Source organism: Marmota monax, unplaced genomic scaffold, assembly GCF_021218885.2.
Source record: "Marmota monax isolate L192 unplaced genomic scaffold, Marmota_monax_Labrador192_F-V1.1 WCK01_AAM20220418_F8-fsc00160, whole genome shotgun sequence".
NCBI classification, from domain to species: Eukaryota; Metazoa; Chordata; class Mammalia; order Rodentia; family Sciuridae; genus Marmota; species Marmota monax.
The window spans coordinates 1659988-1679834 of NW_026694183.1; the positions used below are offsets into that span (position 1 = coordinate 1659988).

At 55.1% G+C, this 19847-nt stretch overlaps 3 protein-coding genes and 3 non-coding genes across 11 annotated transcripts; 4 read left to right on the forward strand and 2 right to left on the reverse strand.

Moving 5' to 3' along the window:
* The first annotated feature begins 1851 nt into the window (after positions 1 to 1851).
* Positions 1852 to 6654, forward strand: LOC124107893 (Friend virus susceptibility protein 1). 6 transcript variants are annotated; one of them, XM_046466176.2, is made up of 4 exons: positions 1852 to 1912; positions 3200 to 3243; positions 4718 to 4842; positions 5108 to 6654. In XM_046466176.2, exon 4 carries the CDS (start codon positions 5116 to 5118, stop codon positions 5983 to 5985), a length of 870 nt encoding a protein of 289 aa, XP_046322132.1. In that variant the 5' UTR covers positions 1852 to 1912; positions 3200 to 3243; positions 4718 to 4842; positions 5108 to 5115; the 3' UTR covers positions 5986 to 6654. The 6 variants fall into 6 exon arrangements, with proteins under 6 accessions (XP_046322132.1, XP_046322130.1, XP_046322133.1 ...); XM_046466174.2 differs by having other exon boundaries at positions 1863 to 1912; positions 4718 to 4758; XM_046466177.2 differs by lacking the exon at positions 1852 to 1912 and adding an exon at positions 1948 to 2127.
* On the forward strand, positions 3041 to 3131 carry LOC124108003 (small nucleolar RNA SNORD88). The gene has a single exon (XR_006856581.1). It is a non-coding gene; the product is annotated as a small nucleolar RNA SNORD88 (small nucleolar RNA).
* LOC124108002 (small nucleolar RNA SNORD88) lies at positions 4540 to 4631 on the forward strand. The gene has a single exon (XR_006856580.1). It is a non-coding gene; the product is annotated as a small nucleolar RNA SNORD88 (small nucleolar RNA).
* Positions 4914 to 5004, forward strand: LOC124108004 (small nucleolar RNA SNORD88). The gene has a single exon (XR_006856582.1). It is a non-coding gene; the product is annotated as a small nucleolar RNA SNORD88 (small nucleolar RNA).
* Positions 6655 to 7400: 746 nt separating the features above from the next.
* Positions 7401 to 14145, reverse strand: Acp4 (acid phosphatase 4). The gene is made up of 10 exons (XM_046466178.2): positions 11292 to 14145; positions 11120 to 11224; positions 10964 to 11050; positions 10114 to 10260; positions 9762 to 9860; positions 9599 to 9694; positions 8712 to 8844; positions 8539 to 8621; positions 8038 to 8159; positions 7401 to 7826 (listed from the first exon to the last, which is right to left on the reverse strand). The coding sequence occupies exons 1-10, from the start codon at positions 11394 to 11396 to the stop codon at positions 7457 to 7459; spliced, it is 1347 nt and encodes a 448-aa protein (XP_046322134.1). The 5' UTR covers positions 11397 to 14145; the 3' UTR covers positions 7401 to 7456.
* Positions 14146 to 17474: 3329 nt separating this feature from the next.
* Positions 17475 to 18455, reverse strand: LOC124107803 (chemerin-like receptor 1). The gene has a single exon (XM_046465999.1). The coding sequence runs from the start codon at positions 18453 to 18455 to the stop codon at positions 17475 to 17477; it is 981 nt and encodes a 326-aa protein (XP_046321955.1).
* Between the last annotated feature and the right edge of the window lie 1392 nt (positions 18456 to 19847).

Consider the following 19847-nt stretch of genomic DNA (forward strand, 5'->3'; position numbering starts at 1 on the left):
GCAAAGGTCCTGAGTTGAAATGTACTTGGCAGGTCCCAGGAACACCAGAGAGGCCAAGAAGGGAGAGAGGAAGAAGATAAGTGCAGAGAGGGAACAGAGAGGTGAGATCACTCAGAGCCTTGTGGGTCACAGTGAGAACTCTGCTTTTGCTCTGGAGTGAGGAGTGATGGAAACATCTCATTTCCGAAAGGCAGAAACCTAGTCTTTTCCTTTCACTTCAGACCACTAGGTCCATGCAAGGAATCTCCTCATCAGAAGGAAGAAAGCAATCCAGATGACCAGGGAGACCAGCTAAAGAAAGTATGTACTATTCACACAAAAGATCAAAGTATTTCCATCTCCTTATGTTGTGGGGACAAAAGAGGCAAGGCACCGAAGGTAGCAGGAAACAGTTTTATTTGGCTGCAGACAGGTTCAGAGGGTACAGTCTTTGCTGTAATCAATCAATCTTCTGAACCCCGAATACAGGTAATTTCAGAGTTTTATACCCAGCATGTAAGGGGGGCTCAGAAGTTCCACAGTCTGCAGAAGTTCACACAAAAGCAGCTTTTTCCTTCACTGTTTTGGGCAAGTTAATACTTCAAGGACAACACCTGAGAAGGGAGAGCTTCTTCTCCCCTTTCTTTCTTCCCCTGCCAGCTGTTACCATGGAGCCCAATTGGTATCTTCTCTTATCTTAAAAAATGTAGACATCTCTGTGAAGCCCAGCTCAAGGCCAGAAGCCTCCTTAGCACATTTCTACAAACTACTGGATACATTTGTGAAAAATTATTAAGGGGGTGCCCAGCACCTGGAGTGCTGGTATCTTCCTGGCCGGTGGCCAAGCAAAACAGGGCAACAGGAAAATAGGAAATTTATCCATATTGAACTTTTTCTCAAGAGACTCTTTGGCTGACAGTCCCAAAATCAGCCATGGTGAGAATTCCTGGAGAAGCCCAATTAAGACATTTTCTGTGGAGAGAGGGGGTGCCACTTCACTTACACGGGAAGAGTGTTTGTGGGGCAAACTGGAACGGAAAAAAGCATCTGTGTGTGTGTGTGTGTGTGTGCGCGCGCGCGCGCTCGTGCCCAAGTACAAAATCCACACCCAAAAGGTGATGGTGGCAACCTCTGGTGAGTAGGTCTGGAGTGGAAAAGTTTCATTTACTTTCAAAATAAACATCTTTAGAATCACGTTCATTGAAAGACACTCCCTGAATCTCCAACCCCTCAAAGAATCCAGGACCCCAGGCCTAGAACCACCTAAACGGTGGGGAGCTCCAAGTCCAGTTCTTCAGATTCTAAACCAAACAAAGGTTTCGGGCCCTGCCCTCCTCACCGAGACCCCGGAGTCCCACCTCCCCGCGCCGCGTCCTGGCTACGGCCCCGCCTCTCACCGCGCGGGTTGCGCCTCTAACTCGGCGCCACGCGGCGCTTTCCCAGCACGGTCCTCTGTCAATCTCTGCACTGGCTCCGCCTCCCACTATGCGGCTGAGACCCACTTTGGGCCCGCCTTTCAGCGCCGGCCCCGCCTCTGCATCCGCAGCTCCACTACTGCCGCGCTGGCAATTCCCGTTGCTTCCCTTTTTGGCTCCACCCGTCCTCGGGGGCCTTTCTCTTGGCGGCCCTCGTTTGGAGCTGTCCCCAGAATTGCCTGACGCGCGAGACAAGACTTTCGTAATAGGTATTCCCTTGAACCTGTTTTTTCCCGCCTCTAGAGACAACATCTTCCCGCTTGCTCTGGAATATTCTAGGGACGACCGCCGTTTTTCCTTTCCTCAACTCCAAGGCCGAGTTCCCGACACAGGCGCGTACCTTGGGTGCCCCAGGGCGGAAACCAGACTGACGTCGGGGGCCGAGCCTTGAGAGCGGCGCGTACTATAAAGCGGGACTCGCTGCGGCGCGCGCACGTTTTGCGGAGTGGGAGAAGCAGGTGAGGTGGTGCTTTTCGCTCCGCGCGCCTCTCGGTCTGTGCGGCCGGGCTCTGGGACGCACGTGTCGCGAGGTGTCCTGGGCTGCGGCGAGAGTGCCGTGTCGCGTGGACGGGGTCTCGGACTCTTTCGGGCCACATCGAGGGCGCTGCGGGTTGAGCCTGGAGGTCTAGTGCGGGGAGGGTGGAGGCGCTTAGGCGGCGATTCCTTCCACCAGGTGGGTCGGGCGCGGGGCGCCGGGGCGGGCCTTCCTTTGTCTGCAGCGCGGATGGGCTGCGCCATTTCTGTGCCCACGTCGCGGGTCTCCGCCATCTTGTCGGTTTTGCGGGCAGCTGAGAAGGGGGTGTGTGACTTGAGGGACGGAAGAGAAGAGGGTGTTGGGGTTTCTGTAAGGGCAGAGACGACATGCCGATTTATCAAGGAAGAAGTGGGTCTCCAAGTGAACTAACTGGGCTATTGCAAAGAACCAGGTAGAGCAGAAAGGAGACAAGGCCTTTGCTCACCTTCAAGAATTCTGACGGGTGGTGCAAATATCAGAGGGTTTTGTTAACTTGAATTCTGGGCTTGAGTCCTTAAGGTCTTCTGTAACTTAGTTTTCAAGACCCTGCCTTGGAGCCCCAGCCTGGAGTGGGCTACCTGATTTTAATCTTAATGTATTTGCAAATAAAGTTTGTAATTAACCCCAAATACCTCAACATTTGTTTCCTAAGGCTGACATGCTGTGTGTTAATGAAGCCCATTTCTTCATATGGTTATTTGCGATTTTCTTAGTGTTCAGTATTCCTAAGTCATCTTAAATGACTCGCAGCAGATTTGTTCAAACCTGACACAGTCAAGGGGTCTGTGACCATTGTTTATGTTGTTTAGCTTTATTTTCTCCCAGAACATTTCCTTTCCTCGTGCCTCCTACTAAAGGATTTGCATCTTAGCAATGCTCATGGTTCAGGGTCATTAGTAGGTATAGCTAGTTCAGGAAAGATTGGGGTCCTCTTCGTGTTAATGAGTTTGAAGGTCCATCTCAGGACCACTACTGTGTGGAAGTATGACAGTGAGAAGTTGGGGGTCAGTTGAGTTTTGTGTTTTCCTGTCTTTGAAGGTAATGGCCTTGAGACGTGATTGCACAGGGGCCACGGTTCCCATGATGCCTAGCACTGGGCTCTGATCATTCCTGAGGACACAGTGCTCTCCAGGACCTTTGACACCTGGGGGTCTGAGGAACCCTGGTTTTGATGGTCTGGACATATGAACTATTTCTTCCACACCCTCATCAAGTCCTTCCTATGTTACAGGTCTGTCTTCTAGCTGAGGGGTTACCCACCATCATCCCATCTTGGTAAGAAGCCTTGCTCCAATGCCCTGATCCATCCAGGTCTAAAATACAAGATGTCTTACATATGTGCCAGCAGTCTTACTCAGTATTACATATTAAAACCATTTTATATCCATGGGAACCCAGTCAACTACTCATACATCCAGACCCTAGTTCTGCTGTTCCTTGGCTTATAGAGGTCAGAGCAATCCCTCTTCTAAGCTTCAGTTGCTGTATTCATAAGGTGGGTGTATCTTCAGGAGCAGATGGTCTGAATCCTTTGCACAGTTGGGTGGTGCTGGTGGCATTTCCTGCTTTCCAAAGGCAAAGGGTTGAATAAGATGGGGAAGAAGAAGAGTATTTGGGTTTTAGGGAGAAGGAGTAATCAAAAAATTTTCAGACTGAACAGAGGATATGGAACATTGACTCAGCATTATCATTGCCTCTCATATTGCAGGTTTTGTGGACTGGGTACAGTGTACCTTTAAGCAAGTAGCTTACAGTCAAACATTTGGATGTGATTTGATAATTGAAGGAACCCTAAATTTACATAATAGCCATTGTAAAAATATCAGGATTTATTTTGAATGTTTTGTGTTTAAAAGAGCTACATCATAAGATAGGCATATATTTGTTATTGGGAAAAAAAAAAACAAGTGTTCTCAGTTCCAGGATTTTCTATTGCTCTTGGGGTATCAAGAGTAGGGAGGACAATGGCTGCAATGAAATAGACCTGAAAGTGTATCTCTGTGCTCTTGGAGGCTTAAGACCTTCCATAATCCAGGTTGTCCCCTGCAGAGCACTGAACAGGTGTGGATGTGGGGAAGTCCTGGAGAAAGGGAGTCAGCATGGTGCTATTTGGGCAGGGATGTTAGGTGAGCAGAGGAAAGAAACACCTTGAGAAACATGAACTCTGAGCTCTACCAGAGTCCCAGTGGAAGGTTGAGGCCCTGTTCTGGTTTTTACAGAAAAGTCCTGGTGAGGTCACTTTCCAAGTTAGAGTAACTGTTGGTGCCAGGTAAGCTGCAAGACTTGGTTAGGGAAAAAGCAGACCTGGGCTTTGGATCTGCCACTTGCCTGTAGGCTGCCCATAAGTACCTCCAGTCCAACCCTCCATGTGGAGGAGTGGCCTCAGGGTGGCTTAGGTTACTTGACTGCAGATCATCATAACAGAAGAAATATGTAGGGTTAAGCTGGACAGTGAGAGGTGGGCTAGGGGAACTAGGGGCTGTCATTTTCTTGCCCAGATCTCTGAAATTAATAAGCAGTGTCCTCTCAGGACTGCAGTGACCCTAGGATCTGAATAAGGGGGTAACACCAGGACCCCTGTGATGTCTAGCACTGGGCTCTGACCATTCTTTGAGGATAGTGTGCCCCCCGGGACCTTTGACACCTGGGGGTCTGAGGGGTCCTGGCTCCTGGTAGGGGATGGATTGGGATAACAATGATTTACCTGTACCCCACGGACCTTTTTTCCCTCCCCTTCTCCTGTCTGCAGGTGGCTTCTCCAGCTGTCCTGCTGCCCAGCTTTCCCTCCTGGTAAGGGCGGAGGAGCTGCCTGTTGGTAGGGAGCACAGCTCAGCGTCCTGTGCTTGTGAAGCAGTGGCTTCCTTAATCTCCATGGTAACCCTGTGCTGGGAGGGAAGGGAGGGCTGTGCTGGGCCTGGGTTGCTATCCTATCAGGGTTGAGCTTGGGGACCCCATGATATTCAGCCCTGGGCTCTGACTGCCCCTGAAGATACAGTGCCACCCAGGACCTTAGACACCTGGGGATCTGAGGGCCCCCACTCCAGGGAGGTGCTGGGTGGGGGTGTGGCCCTTTCTACTTCACACAGCTTCTGCAGCAGTGCCCTTCCTGACCCTCTTGCTCTTCCCTGCCTTGGGGCAGCTGTGGCCATGGCTGAGAGAGTGCTGGCACCCACCCAGATGGGCCGGGGAGACCGCTACTATACATATACTGAGCTCCTGGCCATTTCTCGGCGCTTCAAGCAGAACCCCAACGAGCTTATGATCACCTGGATCCTGCGGGTGTATGACCAGGGGGGCCCAGCTCTGTCCTTGAATTCCGGGGAGCTGGCACTGCTGGGTGACCTAACCCATGATGCCATCTTCAACTACCACTGCAAGACGCTGCGGGGTGGCTGTAAGACGCTGCTCACCTGGCTACTACAGGCCTGGCGCCAGCGCTGGGAATCCTTCCTGCACTTTGAGGCCACTGAACTGCCTTTCCGTCCCTGGACCACTATGGAGGAGGGCATCCAGCTGGTGCGTGAGCTGGGCATGCTCGACTGGATCTACCGCGAGCTGCCTTCGCCACTCTCACCTCCTGAGCCCGAATATGCAGCACCAGAGGACGTGCCTTTCACTCAGGGCCTGCAGAGACGCCTGCTTACAGCTGCGCCCTCAGAACTGCGGCTCTCACTGGTCAGCCTGCTGGTCAAGGGCATGACCGTGCTGGAGGCCGTGATGGAGATCCAGACAATTGCTGATGTAGGTTTGCTGTGGCGCCAGAGCCAGCCAGGCCGTGCCAAGCTCATGCTGGGGCCTAACCCCACACGCAAGGACCTCACTGGCTGGCTACTCAGCCATGGGGTGCCCAGGGAGAGAGTGGATAAGCAGCCCACCAAGGTCCTCCTGGAGCTGTACATCAAAGAGGCCAAGCGCAGCCGCAGCCAGCCAGTCTATGGGCTAGGAGAGGAGCAGCCGCCTCCACCTCCCTACTCTGACCAGGCCTGTGGGGAGGAGCCGCCCATACGCCATGACTAGCCCCTTCCAGTAAGTGGGGTGAGAGGCCAAACTCCAGAAGAGCTGCTTTCAGCCCAGAGTTCAGGGAGGACCTTTGCCTACACCTTTCCCATGTAACTCAAGCAGTTGTAGGTCATGTTCAGAGACCCTTAAAAAGAAAGGGGTGTCTTGTCCCTGGCTACTCCAGTTGCAGAGATGTTAAGGGAGTAGCTACAAAAACAGCCACTTGCCCAATTGGGCCTTGGAGTGGGTTGTGCCAACTTATCTTGGCCTGGCTGCAGGGTGATTGGGCACAGTAGTGGACTCACCCTCTGCCATTTGAGCCCAAAAGCACTAGGGGCCAATTGAATACCCCATAGCCTATAATACCTGGCATCTTGTTTTTACTTTTTTTAGGTTTTAGAGGCAATATTTTTACTTAATATGTTAAGCATGTATGACATTTTGGTTTTAGTGAAGGTCATTGCCTTTTCTAACTATTGTAATGCTTCCATTTTAAGGTGTGCTTTGCTGAGTGCCTCCCAGGGAGGGGCAGCCATCCCTCCAGGTGGGTCTGGTTTCTCAAATTTGTACATCTGGCCTTGGGCCGGTGTCTGAGGTAGGTTTAGGGGGATCTGAACCAGGATCACAGGTTTGGGGACAGCTGGTGGTGCTGTTTTCACAGGTACCCAATAAATGGTACGCATATCACCCTTTGTGAGCTGTGGTATTTGCTGTCCTGACATGGGCTGGGTCTGAAGTAGGGGAGATACATATGGGCTTGTCCACCTTCAGGGCCATCTCCATTGCAGTGATCTGATGGAAGTGTGAGCCTGATGTGACCAGGTGGGAACTGATCCTAGCAATAGGGATGGTCCCCCACCCCATGGGGTCTGTGAACCTGTCTGTGAACAGCCTCCCAGGGCCAGAAAGTACAAATGGGTCACAGCTGTTGCCTTCATTATTGGAGGCCCTGTGACTACTGGGCACCTTTGGTAACGACAAGCAGGTTGGCTGACCAGGGTGCTCCAGTGTGGTGGTGGTGTAACCACTGGTTCTCAACTGGTGGGAGAGGGGAGCTTCCCTCCTGGGGCCAAAGATGGCTTCCCACCTCCATTAGCATCAGAAAATAACACTTTAGGAACAGGAATGCTGACCAACCTGTAGGCAGTCGCGGACCTAACTTTTCCTGTGTGGTCCTTGCCTACCTTGCTGGCCACCCCCATCCTGGAGTGACCAGCCTTACCTTGCTCTCCAGGGGCTGCTGCCCTGAGGTGTGTGGAGCAAGGGGGCCGTGCTGGAGATGGACAGACACCTGCATGTTTGTCCACATGGGAGTACAGAAGCAGCCACGCGGCATGCATGTGTGTGCCACCTGCACACTGGCTTCCATGACAGGGAGCCCACCCAGCCCTTTTCCACGCACACAGACACAGTGACAAGCCAGAGCAGCGGGGAGAACACATGTTGGGATCCAGTCAGCTGAGGGGAGGTGCTACCCCAAGTTCCCAGCTCACACGGCCCCCCCTAAGGCCCGCAAGCAGCCAGGTCTCCAGGCCAACAAGCCGAGCCCCAGGCTGAGCACAGCCAGCAGGGCCACAGCTCCGGCCAGCAGGGGCACTGTGGTGGCTGCAGGAAGAACTTGGGGGTTGTGAATCTCAGGTCTGGGGGACCCCCAACTACTACCCCAGGGTAGAGAGCGGTCGCCTGGGGGAGTGGTAGTCTCATAGTCATGGCAGGGGGCCCCATGCACTGGCGGTCGGGCTGAAGCAGTCAGCTGGTGGAAGTGCCCTAGTGGGCAGGGGGCTGGGCACCCAGGGAGGCTCAGGGACAAGGGTAGTCTGGCAGAGTCATTGCGGTAGAAGAGGGAGATGGTGATGTTCCTGGAGGGAGAGAGGAGAGGGTGACACCTACCACTGACCCTGGCTGAAGGAAGAGCCCAGATCAGGGGAGAGCTGCTGAATGGAGAAATGCTCCTGACTCAAACCTGTCAATCTCATCCAACTGTCCCTTCCAGGCAGGTTCTTTAGCAGTGCCCTCTGCCTGTCCATCACCCCTCCAGCCCATTCCCCTGTCCAATGTCCAGTTCCTCACCCTCCATCTTCTGGGTCCCTGAGACGTTTCCGGAACTCAAAACCAAGGCAGGCAGCATAGGGTGGGGTGTGCCCGTCATAGAGGCCTAGAGCCCCTAGGAGGGCCAGCAAGGTGCTGTCGTGCTGCAGGGAGATCCAAGTTCTGAGACAGGGTTTCCCCCTGGATGGCTCTTTCCCAAACTCTAGTCTTGGGCATCTAGCTGCCTCCCAGATATTCCCCAGCCACTTAGAACCAGTCCACCAAGCCTGCTCCTGCCTCCTCACTGGGGGGAACAGGTAGCCACTAAATATGATCAAGTAATGGCAATATATGGTTGGACACTGGTGAAAGAGCCTGTCCTTCCACAGTGTACCTCTAGTCTGAGAGTTAAGATTCGGGGATGGTGGTATCCAAGGCAGTGGGCTGAGATTGCATTAGGACCACCAGCTTTTCCTCACCCAAACTGATGTGACCTTCATCCCTGTGCCCATGAGGCACTGCCTTCCCTTCCCAAGAACTCACAGCTGAGTACATGACCATCTTGAGGGGCAGTCCCAGGCGCTGAACCCGGGAGAAGTTGGAAAGAATGGCATCCAGCAAAATCCCTGAAGGGGCAGGAACAGTGCTTAGAACCCACCCCGAGAGGAAGGAACCTCAACCCCCCACCTTCCCTACCTCCCAGCCCCACACCTCACCCCCTGTCAGCTGGGCCTTCTCTGCTGCCCGGGGTGGGCCCACATGGGCCCCAATATCCAAAGCAGAGATCTGAGCCAGAGTTCTCAAGACGTCAGGGGAGGCCCAGGAAGGTAGGGGAAGTCCGTGAGCTCGCTGGAGAGACAGGGAGGGAAGACAGAGGGCACATCCAGAGTTGCCCCTAGTGCTCCTGGGCCCTCTGGTGCCCTACCCCATTAACTGCTGGTTCCTTCCTGCCCTTGTGGGCTGGGGGAGGGGGGAGTCATAGTGTGGGCAATAGTGATTTTTTTTTTTTTTGGTACTGGGAATTGAACCTTGGGGTACTCTGCCTCTGAGCTACATCCTCAGCCCCCCCCCTTTTTTTTTTAATTTCAAGACAGTCTCACTAAATTGCCACGCTGGCCTGAACTGACAACCCTCCTGCCTCAGCCTCCTAAGTCTGAAGTCTGAGGTTACAGGCATGGTCCAGCGCCCAGCAGCAGTTGTCTCATTCTACAGTTCAGCAGCTCTTATCTGACACCTTTCGGCAGAGGCGTTTGGGGATCTAGACATTAAGGAGGGCATGGGCAGTCCTTGTAACCCCACACACGCTTCCCTCTGTGCATGGCACCGCGTCAGGGCCACTCCTGCTGCCCAAGTTTTGGTTTATGGAGCTTTTCTGATTACAGGATAGCAGAGAAAGTATTGCCAAAACAGCCTCCACCTCTGTGTGGCCCAGTGTGCCAGCTGCTCCCATAAGCCTGTTACATGGATTAGTCACTTTAATCTTTGTGGCAACCACAGAGGAGATGGGCAGCCATTCCTGGTATGCAGATGGGGAAACCCAGTAGCATGGGGCAAAGTTACGATTTGAACCACTTGGTCCAGAGGGACAGGGCAGGGGGCTTACCTGGCATATGAGTGTGTCCAGAACCTTCCATGCCCTGTGCAGTGGCTCCCCAACCAGCGTCAGCCCCGTGAAGTTGCTCAGGCGAGTCAGAAAGTCCTGGGTGCACAGGCTGGGTGAGTCTAGAACCTGGCACCCTGCCCCGCCAGCCCATCACCCTGCTCACCGTCCAGCCCTCCAGGGCCTCCTGGTACTCGGCGGCCTCTGTGGACTCCCGCAGCAGCTCATGGTATCGAGGACAGCTGCGCATGGGGAATCTCAGCAACTGAAGGAAACTGAGGCTCAGGACAGCAGTGGGCCCGGGGTCTCAGGCCCTGTCTCCCTCTCAGTCTCTCCCCAATCCAGATGAGTCTCATGGGAGGGGTGACTTGCCCATGGACAGCTCAGCCCAGAGACAGGTTTACTGCTTTGAGCCATATGAGGCTTCTGGAAGCTGACCAACCCTCAGGCCTTGAGCCACCTCCATCCCTCTCCAGCTCAATTTCTTTATTCTCTCCCACCCCCATTCAGCCCCAGACCTTGTCCTCAGCAACAGGCACCGTGTGCACAGGAATTGGCCTCCAGTCCGCCTCAGGGCTCCCCGGGGCTGCCTCGGGGAACAGCCCAGCCAGGTTGGCCTGAGCGCTCTCCAGGGTCCGGTCGAAGTCTGTGCTCCGGATGTACACCTGGGGGGGGTGTGCAACAGGAAGGGGCACAGGGTCAGATGTGGTGGCAAATCAATGGCTTTAGATTCAGTTTGGTGTTGCTTGAAGGTCATGAAAACATTAAAGATTAGGCATTTAAGGTGGGTTCAAATGTCTGGCCTTTAAATGTGTCAGAGGTCAATGTTAGGAGCCCTCAGGTTGGAGGGCAGGTGTTGGGTAGACGAGGGTTGAAGGAGTCAGCTGGGTAGATGACGGTCAAGATCATCAGAGTCAGGGGAATGGAGGCAAGAGGTCAAACTGAGGATGGGGGGCAGGGACATTGCCATAGTTAGGTATATTGTCCTCAGAGGGATCAGGGTCAGAAGTCAGGAGGCCTGATCCTAAATATCAGAAAAGGAAGGTTAGAATGGATGAAGGACTGAAGGCTAGAGATCAAATGCTGGAGGTCAGGAGGACAAGTTGAAAAGAATTGAGTTTAGGAGTCAGAGGTCTAGTTGGAGTCAGTGGGAGTGAAGACAAAGGTGGAGGTCAGAAAGTAAGGTCAGAGGTCAGGGGGTCAGAATGAGGTGAGATTAGAAGTCAATGTGGGTTTATTGGTGACTCTGAGGTCCATAGAATGCAGGGCAAATTGATGGAGGGCAAAGGCCAGAGGTGGCACCCAAAGGGAGCACTGGAGTCAAACGTGGGAGGTCAGGGAGCCAGGTACAGGTAAACGTGCCAGTACCTCCTCCCGCCGGTACTGGGGACTCAGAAAGGACTTGTAGCGCCTCCGCAGGAAGTGGCCCAGCTCCAGCTGCTGGCGGACTCCCTCCTGGGGACAGAGCAAGGCCTCAGCACACCCTCCTCACCCAGCCACGCACCTCGCCCCCACACTTCTCACCCTGGTCAGCTGGCCCAGGCCTCGAGGCCACAGGGCAGAAACGGCTTCCTTGTGTGGGTCTGTGGGATAGGAGGCCAGCGGAGCCCGGTCGCCATGGCGGAACACCTGGGGACAAATAGGGTCAGGGCTGGCCTGGGACAGAGGAGGGGCCAGGTGGGTGGGGGCAGCTCACCAGAGCCACGAACGCCAGGGGTCCTTCTGGCAGGGCCTGGTGCAGCAGCAGCAGCAGCAGGAGGGGCAGTCCAGCAGCATGGCCCTGCAACCCCAGTCCGGCCATCTCCACGCAGCCCAGACGCTGAGCTCAGCCGCCGCCGACTGCGCCGGGGCCTCGCCTGCTCATTACCCTGTGCCGCAGCCCCTGGAGCAGGCCCCGGCGCAGGCCCCGGCACGCCCCCGCAGCAGCTCCCGGTGCCTCGCCGGCCCACGCTGGATTAACCCGTGTACTCTCCACCGTTACCACCACCCATCACACAGATAGGAAACCAAGGCATGGGCAGAGTCATTGCCTGAGGGAGTCGCCCTCTCCTCTCCTCTCCTCCCTCTCCTTCCCCTACTCTGAATCTGTTCTTCCCTTCCTTGCTCCTAAATGTTGGGACTCAAGAAGCCTTCCTGGGCTTCTTGGAGATTAACTTCTTCCACCTGCAGCTGATCAAAACCAACAGGGCCCAGTAGTTGGACCCACAGGTCCAATAATTGGACAGATTGGGTTCAAATCCTGGCTTCACCATTTATATATAAACTGTGTGAGTTTGGGCAAGTCATCCCACCTCTCTCTGTGCCGTAATTTCACAAATTGGATCAGATGAGTTCAAATATATTCAGCACTTAGAGAAAGGGGTTTTCAAAGAGTATCTCCTAGGCAGTTTGTTGGTTGGTTTGAGTTACTGCGGGTTGATTCCGGGGTGGTTAGGCAAGCACTCAACGACTGAGCTACACCCTCAGCCCTTTTTATTTTATTTTGAGGCAGGGTCTGGGTAGTGGCCAATGCTGGCCTTGAACTTTCCATCCTTCTGCCTCCGCCTCCCCATAGCTGGGAGACAGGCATGTCCATGCCTAGCTGTCTCCTCTTCCTATGACAAGAGTGCTTTCTTCTTATGTGATCCCCACTCTCTATCCAAATGTCCCCCAATTTCTCTCCAAATCCTTACAGTTGTTTTGTCCAGTCCAGAGCCCTGTCTGGGATCATCCTAACCTAGTCATAGGTCTTGTTAAATTTTTTAAAATATAGAAAATCTGTGAAAAAAGATCCATCACTTCATTAATAAAATATGTATAAATAAAGTAAATAATAATAAAATAAATATTTCCTCTAATATATACACAAATGCTCCTCAATTTACAGTGAGCACCCATCCCAACATCGTAAGTCAGAAATGCCTTCAACACCCCTGACTCACTGAGTCCCACAGCCTGGCAGCCCCTCACAGGGTGGTGGCTGCCCAGGGTGGTGGGAGAGGATCTCCCCACCCCCTCCTGGCCCAGGAAAAGAGCAAAACTCGGGAGTTCAAGTACAGTTTTTACCCAGTGCACACGGCTTCGGCATCATCGTAAAGTTGAAAACTCACAAGTCAAACCAGGAACTGTCTGTCTATACTTTTTTTTTTTTTGTACCAGGGACTGAACTCAGGGTCATTCAACCACTGAGCCACATGCCCAGTCCTATTTTGTATTTTATTTAGAGACAGGGTCTCACTGAGTTGCTTAGCACCTGACTAAATTGCTGAGGCTGGCTTTGAACTCACAATCCTCCTACCTCAGCCTCCCAAACTGCTGGGATTACAGGCGTGCGCCACTGTGCCCAGCATTGTCTATACATTTTCCAGAAGCAAATCATTGTATTTACTGATGCCACACTCCCAGGTACCCAGCACAACTACTGCAGATAATGAGAGCAATCCTGCCATAAATAATGAGGAAGACGCCCTGAATAACGAGACCACGTAGTCTGGCTTTTGTGGTAGATGTAGATAGGTACAGACACACACTGCATGCATATTAGAATCCTCAGTCCTCCAAACAACCTGGTAGAGCCTATTTTTTATATATTAAAAGCACACAAAAAGACTGTCTTAAGTGACACCCCCCCTCCCGGCACTGCCCCACGAAGGAGCCAGAGTGCACACTTCCACTCAGCCGTCGCTTCCTGCCCGCTGTCCCTGTCAGGGGCATCACTGCTGGGAGTGGGGATCAGAGGGGCCTGGTTTCTGCCCACCTGCACCATGTCCCTGGCCTCTGAGACCCAATAAACATACAGCATTAGCAGACCCTGCTCCTGCTCCCCCACAGCAGGGCCAGCCTGCCTGCTAGTGGAAATCCCCCACCCCCACTTGGACAGCACATCGTGCACCTCAAACTGGTGTCCTTTTCTAGACACTCGGATAAGCAGCCCAAGGCACCTGAGCGGAGGTCAGTGTGGGCACAGGGGCATCTCAGGAGGGAGTGCACAGCCTGCAGCCTCCACAGGAGGGTCCACGGCTTGTTCGTTGCTCCCTGTTTCTGGCAGCGTGGGCGAAGGGACAGAAATCGTGGCGGGGCCTACAGCGTGAGTGGGAGGCTGGCCCAGTGGCTCAGGCTGTCACAGCCAAGGTACATCATTGTTCCTAAGGTTCAGAGGCAGGAAGCTGCTGCCACTGTCACTGCCACAGTCCACCTGACAACTTCTAATCCCACCCCAAACTGGTGACCAACCCAACCACCATTGCATTGCTGTCCCTTGTGTGTGGTGGACGCTGGAGGAGTGAGTTTCACCTGGGCCACCTTACCTGTTCTCCCACGCGTGTGCGTTCTGGGCTCTCGGATCTTATTCATCTCAATGCCAAATTCAGAGACTCCCCTGACAGCTCACACCTGTGTCCCACTCTCCCACAATCCCCTGTAGAAATGTCCCCTCTACTCAGAATGCACTTCCCTGGTCACCATGGCCACCATTCTGGTCTCCCCGACGACCCCCTCTTGGTTCCAGAGGTTTCTCCCCTCTTTGGCTCAGAGGCCAGGGAAAGGGAGAGAGGTGCAGCTAACTGCGGCCAAGGTCCCATGACCATGAACTTTCAGGAAGTGAGGACGCATGGGGGAGGAAGGTCAGGGGTGGGGCCAGGGCAGTGAGGGGAAAGGTCCTGACCTCTGACCTCCTTCCCTAGAATGTGACCCTGGCTATGGCTGTGTTCACCATCCTCACCTCCATCTACTTCTTCAACAAGGTGAGCAGAAAGAGGATGCAGGTGGGGGCCCAGGCTGTCTCTGCTCCCGTTTGATCATCTCGGTCTCTTTCTCTCCATGTCTCTGTCTCTGCATCTCTTCCTCCCTCAGGCTCAACAGTGAGAAGACACAGGCTCCCCAGTCCAGGGGCCTGGTTTCTGCCCACCTGCACCATGTCCCTGGCCTCTGAGACCCAATAAACATACAGCATTAGCAGACCCTGCTCCTGCTCCCCCACAGCGGGGCCAGCCTGCCTGCTAGTGGAAATCCAGCCCTCTGGGTCTGAGGGAGGAGGCTGGGCCTGGACCCCTGAGTCTGAGGGAGGAGGCTGGGCCTGGACCCTGGTCTGAGGGAGGAGGCTGGGCCTGGACCCCTGGGTCTGAGGGAGGAGGCTGGGCCTGGACCCCTGGGTCTGAGGGAGGAGGCTGGGCCTGGACCCCTGGGTCTGAGGGAGGAGGCTGGGCCTGGACCCCTGGGTCTGAGGGAGGAGGCTGGGCCTGGACCCCTGGGTCTGAGGGAGTAGGCTGGTCCTGGGCTTCCCCGGGTAGGATGGAGGAGGGCTGGGTCTGGACCCCCCAAGTCTGAGGGAGGAGGGCTGGGCCTGGACCCTGGTCTGAGGGAGGAGGCTGGGCCTGGACCCCTGGGTCTGATGGAGGGGCACTGGGCCTGGACCCCAGGTCTGAGGGAGCGGGGAATGAAACCCCAGGTTCTCAGATGCCTAATTTTTGAGCTGGGTTGGGGAATGAGTTGCAGGCCCGGGTGCACTCGGAGAGGGGGAAGGACATTCCCACTCTAGGCCCAAAGGCACAGAGGGGAGAAAACATGGCAAGTTTACTACCCAGCACTAAAACAGCCTGCATTGTACCTCAGACTCTTCAAACCTCATCTTCCCCTTTCTGTCAGACAAAGATAGAAATCTTAGTCTGATGGGTCCTGGAAGGTCACAGCAAGGATGAACTGACATCAAAGTTGTAAATGGACGTTCTGAACAACAAAGGGTCTGTAATTAACTACCATATTATTCACCATTATTTTATGTGTGAACACACCCTCTGTTTTCTTAACAAACTCCTATTCAACCTTGGACACCCCTATCCATGCCCCTTTTTATAAAAGTGTCCAAAACCCCAGGTAGGCAACCTGTTAGCAGCCACCTGGATTGCTGTCCACTCCATGCCTCCAACCTCAGTGAGTGCTTTGGGAGCCACCAGCCTTTGCTTGAAGTTTATTTACATCTCATCTAGTTAGAAACAATTTCAATTCAGTATCTGAAAAGTTAACTTCTGAATAGCGATTGTAAATCACTTCCCAGGGAAAGGACTAGGAAATCCCAATTACGAGCATATTCACAGTCATGGTATGATTTTAGCTCAGATCAATGTTTTATTGGATTACAAATACTTTAGACCAATTATTTCAGAATAATTGGGAATAGAGCCCTCTGTAATTCTCCAAAGCATCCTAATTTGATGAGTCCTTGGTTGCAAAACGACGAAGAACCAGAAGGTGGCGGTGTTGGACTATTTTCTCCCGCAGAATTTAGCTCCAGGGTCGCGCTCCGCAAAGGAACTTTGATTTCCGCAAAACCACAATTCTCTGACCTGGGAGGTCCTTGCCGTTCCTCTCGGTTTGGGCTTGGGCTCTCTCTCCCCGGACCTGCCCCAGCCTCCCGTCTCCTCCAGTCCTCCGTGGGGCCGTCCTCAGCGCTGACCTTGCCCTCCCTGCTCACAGCCCCCTTGGGGTTCCTCCTCCTCCAGCCCCTGGCCTGGCACTGAGGCTGGGGCTACCGGGCTCGCTCTGGTTTCTTTTTAAAACTCCCACCCGTCCCCGGTGGCCCCTCCGCTCTACATAGAACTCACATATGCTCACACAGAACTCAAAGATGGTTTAAAATGCCACACGCCCATGCCTTTGCCCTGGCTGTCCCCCCTGCCTGCTGTACCCTTCCCACTTCAATTTAGTGTCCCCGCCTCCAAAGGCTTCCCCCAGGGCTCCCCACGCAGAGGGAAGGGAGCCCGTCCTGCGCACGCGCCCTCCCCGCCCCACTCTCCTCCGCGCGCTCGCAGGGCGGGCTGTGGTTTCAAACTCACGCCAACGGAGCCTCTTCTCCCTCTTCCCACTCCTCACCCCCACTTCAGGGTTCGACCACTTAAGATTTCTCAGTGTTCTGGGAGCTGTCAAGGCTGCATTTGGGCAACCACAGACACGTGGAGATTGATGGCCCTGCGCATCCCCGGGGAGCTTCTGAAATTCCCCGAGCCCAGCTTCACCTTGGACCGCTTAAACCACCACGCCTGGGGGTGGGCCCGGCATCGGTTTTATTTTAAAAGCTTCCCTTGGAGATACCAAGGTGCAGCCAGGGTCAAGAGGCATACCCGGATGCATTAAAAAAAAAAAGAAAAAAAAAACACAGCCGTTCTCCCTTGGAGTTGAGCACACGTCAAAGTTGTGTGGCTGCATGGAAGACTCGGAATGTGGCGCAAAAATTAACTGAGTTTGGAAACATTTGGAAATTTGAAAACAAAGGTAGTTTCCCGGGGCCGGCAGAGAAAGCTTGCTAAGAGTGGACTTGAAGATTTGCGAGACAATGGGGTCCACAACCCACAGGCGCAGTGTGGTCTTATTCTGTTCCACCTGGAATAACCAGGGTGGGTGTCACCCTCCATCACCTGCCCAGTTCCAGGTGGCGCCTGTGTTTCTTTTCATCCAGACTCAGGCCTCTTCCTGTCTCAGAGCCGTCTCTCAGTCTCTGTCTCCCTGTCATCTGTCTGTCTGCCCCTCTCTCTTCCCACACTTCTCATTGGATACCAGCCCTATCTCTGCCTCCACCCAGCAGCCTGACCCGTCTGTCACCTCCTCCCTGCCCCAGCTCCCATCTGCTACCTGTGCCTGTGTGATTCCTCCCCAGGTGCCTGTTCCTCCCCCTGGCCTACCTTATCCACCTGCTGCTGCTCTCCCTGGGTCTCTGTGTCCCTCCCTTTCTGGCCCCTCTCTCTCTGGGTCTCTGTCCCTCTCTGTCTCTGTCCCTCTCCTCCCCTTCTGCTCACCACGTGGGACAGCCTCTCAGCTCAGCCCCGCCTTCTTCCCTGGAGGTGGAGGAGATGGGAATCTGCCCTCTCCCCTACTCACCAGCTGTCCCTAATGCCCCAGGAATTGCCTCTCAGGTCGCTGCAGGAGGGCTCAGCCCACCAGTCTCCTCCCCAGATGCTCCCCTGGGGCAGGACCAGAGGGACTGACACAGCTGTCGCCCGAGGGCCTGGGCCACACACACATAGAGCAAGGGGTTGAGGCAGCCACTGGCCACCACCAGGGTGAACCCCAAGGGTCTGAGAAGCACCCAGACGTCCCCCAGGTCCAGTCCAGCCTCCTGCATCCCCAGGAGCCTCAGGAGAAGCAGCAGGTGGAAGGGGAACCAACAGAGAAACAGCATGGCCCTGGTGGCCCAGGGCATGCCCAGCAGTGGGGGCCGCCCCGTGAGCCTCGCCAACCACAGCCTGGCCCGCAGGAGGCTGTGGAAGGTGCTCAGCACCCCCAGGGGCACCCCAAGCCCAAACACCAGCTGGTCCAGCACGTGGCCCCAGGATCTGGAGCCCTGGCCTTGGCTGGGGAGCTGCCCTGCAGGTGTCCTGTTGTAGGGGTCAGCGGGGCTTGCCTGGTCCCTCAGGGCTCGCAGGGCTGACCCACCGAGGCCCAGCAGGAGGAGCCAGAACCCAGCGGCCCAGAAAACCACCTGGCGAGCCGTGTGGTGAGCCAGCGCCCAGGCGGGCTGCAGCAGGACAGCCTGGCAGTCAGCAGCCGCGCGGGTCAGCAGGCGGCCACTGGCGTAGAAGGTCAGGAAGGCCAGGCTGGGGTCCAGACGGCAGAAGGCAGCACCCAGGGGCCAGCAGGAGCGTGTCCAGGTGAGGGTCAGCGGCAGAAGGACTGTGAAGATGGCATCGGTGGTGGCCTGGTGGCCAAACCAGGCAGCCGACAAAGGGGAAGGCAGGAGGGGGCCCGCAGCCTTGATCAGCAGGCCGTGGCTGGTCACCTCCAGCAAGTAGGAGGTGAGTGCCACCAGGGAGTAGAGGAGGATGAGGGAGGCCCAGGGCAGGCACAGCGCCTCATGGGGAGCCAACCGCGGAGTCTCTGCAGGGTCCTCCATGGGCTGGATGATGCTGTGGGGACCCACAGGCCACCACATTAGTGTGACCTGCCGCCGTCCCCAGAACCGCCCAGGTCCTGCAGTCAGCCCCACTGTCCACCCAGAGGCCCGGGCATCATCCTCTCCTGTTCATCTCCCATCCTGGCTCTGCCCACGGCGCCCACCCCGTTCAGAACTCATTTTCCTCCCCAGCCTCCCTGTCTCCAGCCTCCTGCTCCAGCCCATCTTGGAATACTCCAGAGCTGACCTGTCCCTCCCCTGATGGCAGCCCTTCCGGTGCTCCCCAGCACCCCTGGACAAGGTCCCAGCCCCTCAGCCCAGGGTGGAAATCCTGGGAGGCTGTCCCTGTTCCCCACTGCCTCCTCTTCTGGCCTCCCCCCGCATCAGGCCTACAGGCTTCCGGAGCCAGCTCCTGCCCTTCAACCCTTCTGTCCTCTGACCTCCTGGACTCTGCATCTCCAAATCTCAGAGCCCTACCTGCCAGGTGGCTTCTCTGAGCAGCCCCTCCTCCAGGTGGAGAAACCAAAGCCCAGAAAGAGGGACTCAAAATCCCACTGCAAAGCCAACACCGTGGGACCCTGAGGCCTGGGTGTCGCCTTGGGGGATCTGTCTGCAAGGCCAGCTCTGTCTGCAGGCCTCACTGTATCCCCTCTGTTCCGTGGTGTCCTCCTCTGGCAGGTGGAGGGTAGGTGTCTTCCGGGTGTCTGAGCAGGAGCTAGTAACGTGGTCTCCCCAGAGGATTGGAAGTGGAACCTGTGGGCAGCTCACAGCGGAGGGAAGAGGAAGTGGGAGCCGGGGCCTGGCTGGGAATCAGAGAGGCCACTGAGTGGGGCTGAGCCTGGGCCTCGGTTTCCCCTCTGTGTATCCCCAGGGTGGTTTTGGCCCCTCCCCCGGCCTGCAGCCCTGCCCACCGTCTGCCTCCCAGCTCCCCACTTCCCTCTGCTCTGCAGTTCCTAGAATAAGCCACACCCCTCACACACACAGGCACAAACAGCACTGTCCCTGCTGTTACTCATCCCTTTGCTGAAGAAGCAAACTCCTATGCATCCTTCAAAACCCAATTGGGTGCCACTTTCCCTGGAAACCCTTCTCTGGCCACCACTCACCCCATCAGACTGGGTCAGGTACCACTGTCCTTGTATGCATCATGTCTCAGAGTGGGTTGGTGCTATGCCAAGGGCAAGGACTAAGTGTCCACTGAGAACAGACAGTGTGCGATGTCCTTTACATCATTTTAATTTCTTCCAAGATCCCCGTGAGGACATTACTATTGCTGCCTGCATCTTACCAGGGGGAGACTGAGGCACAGAGCGAGCACAGGAACTGAGCCGGCCAGGAAGTCAAAGGATTGAGGAAGGGATCTAGGGCCACCGACTGTGGCTGCATCATGTC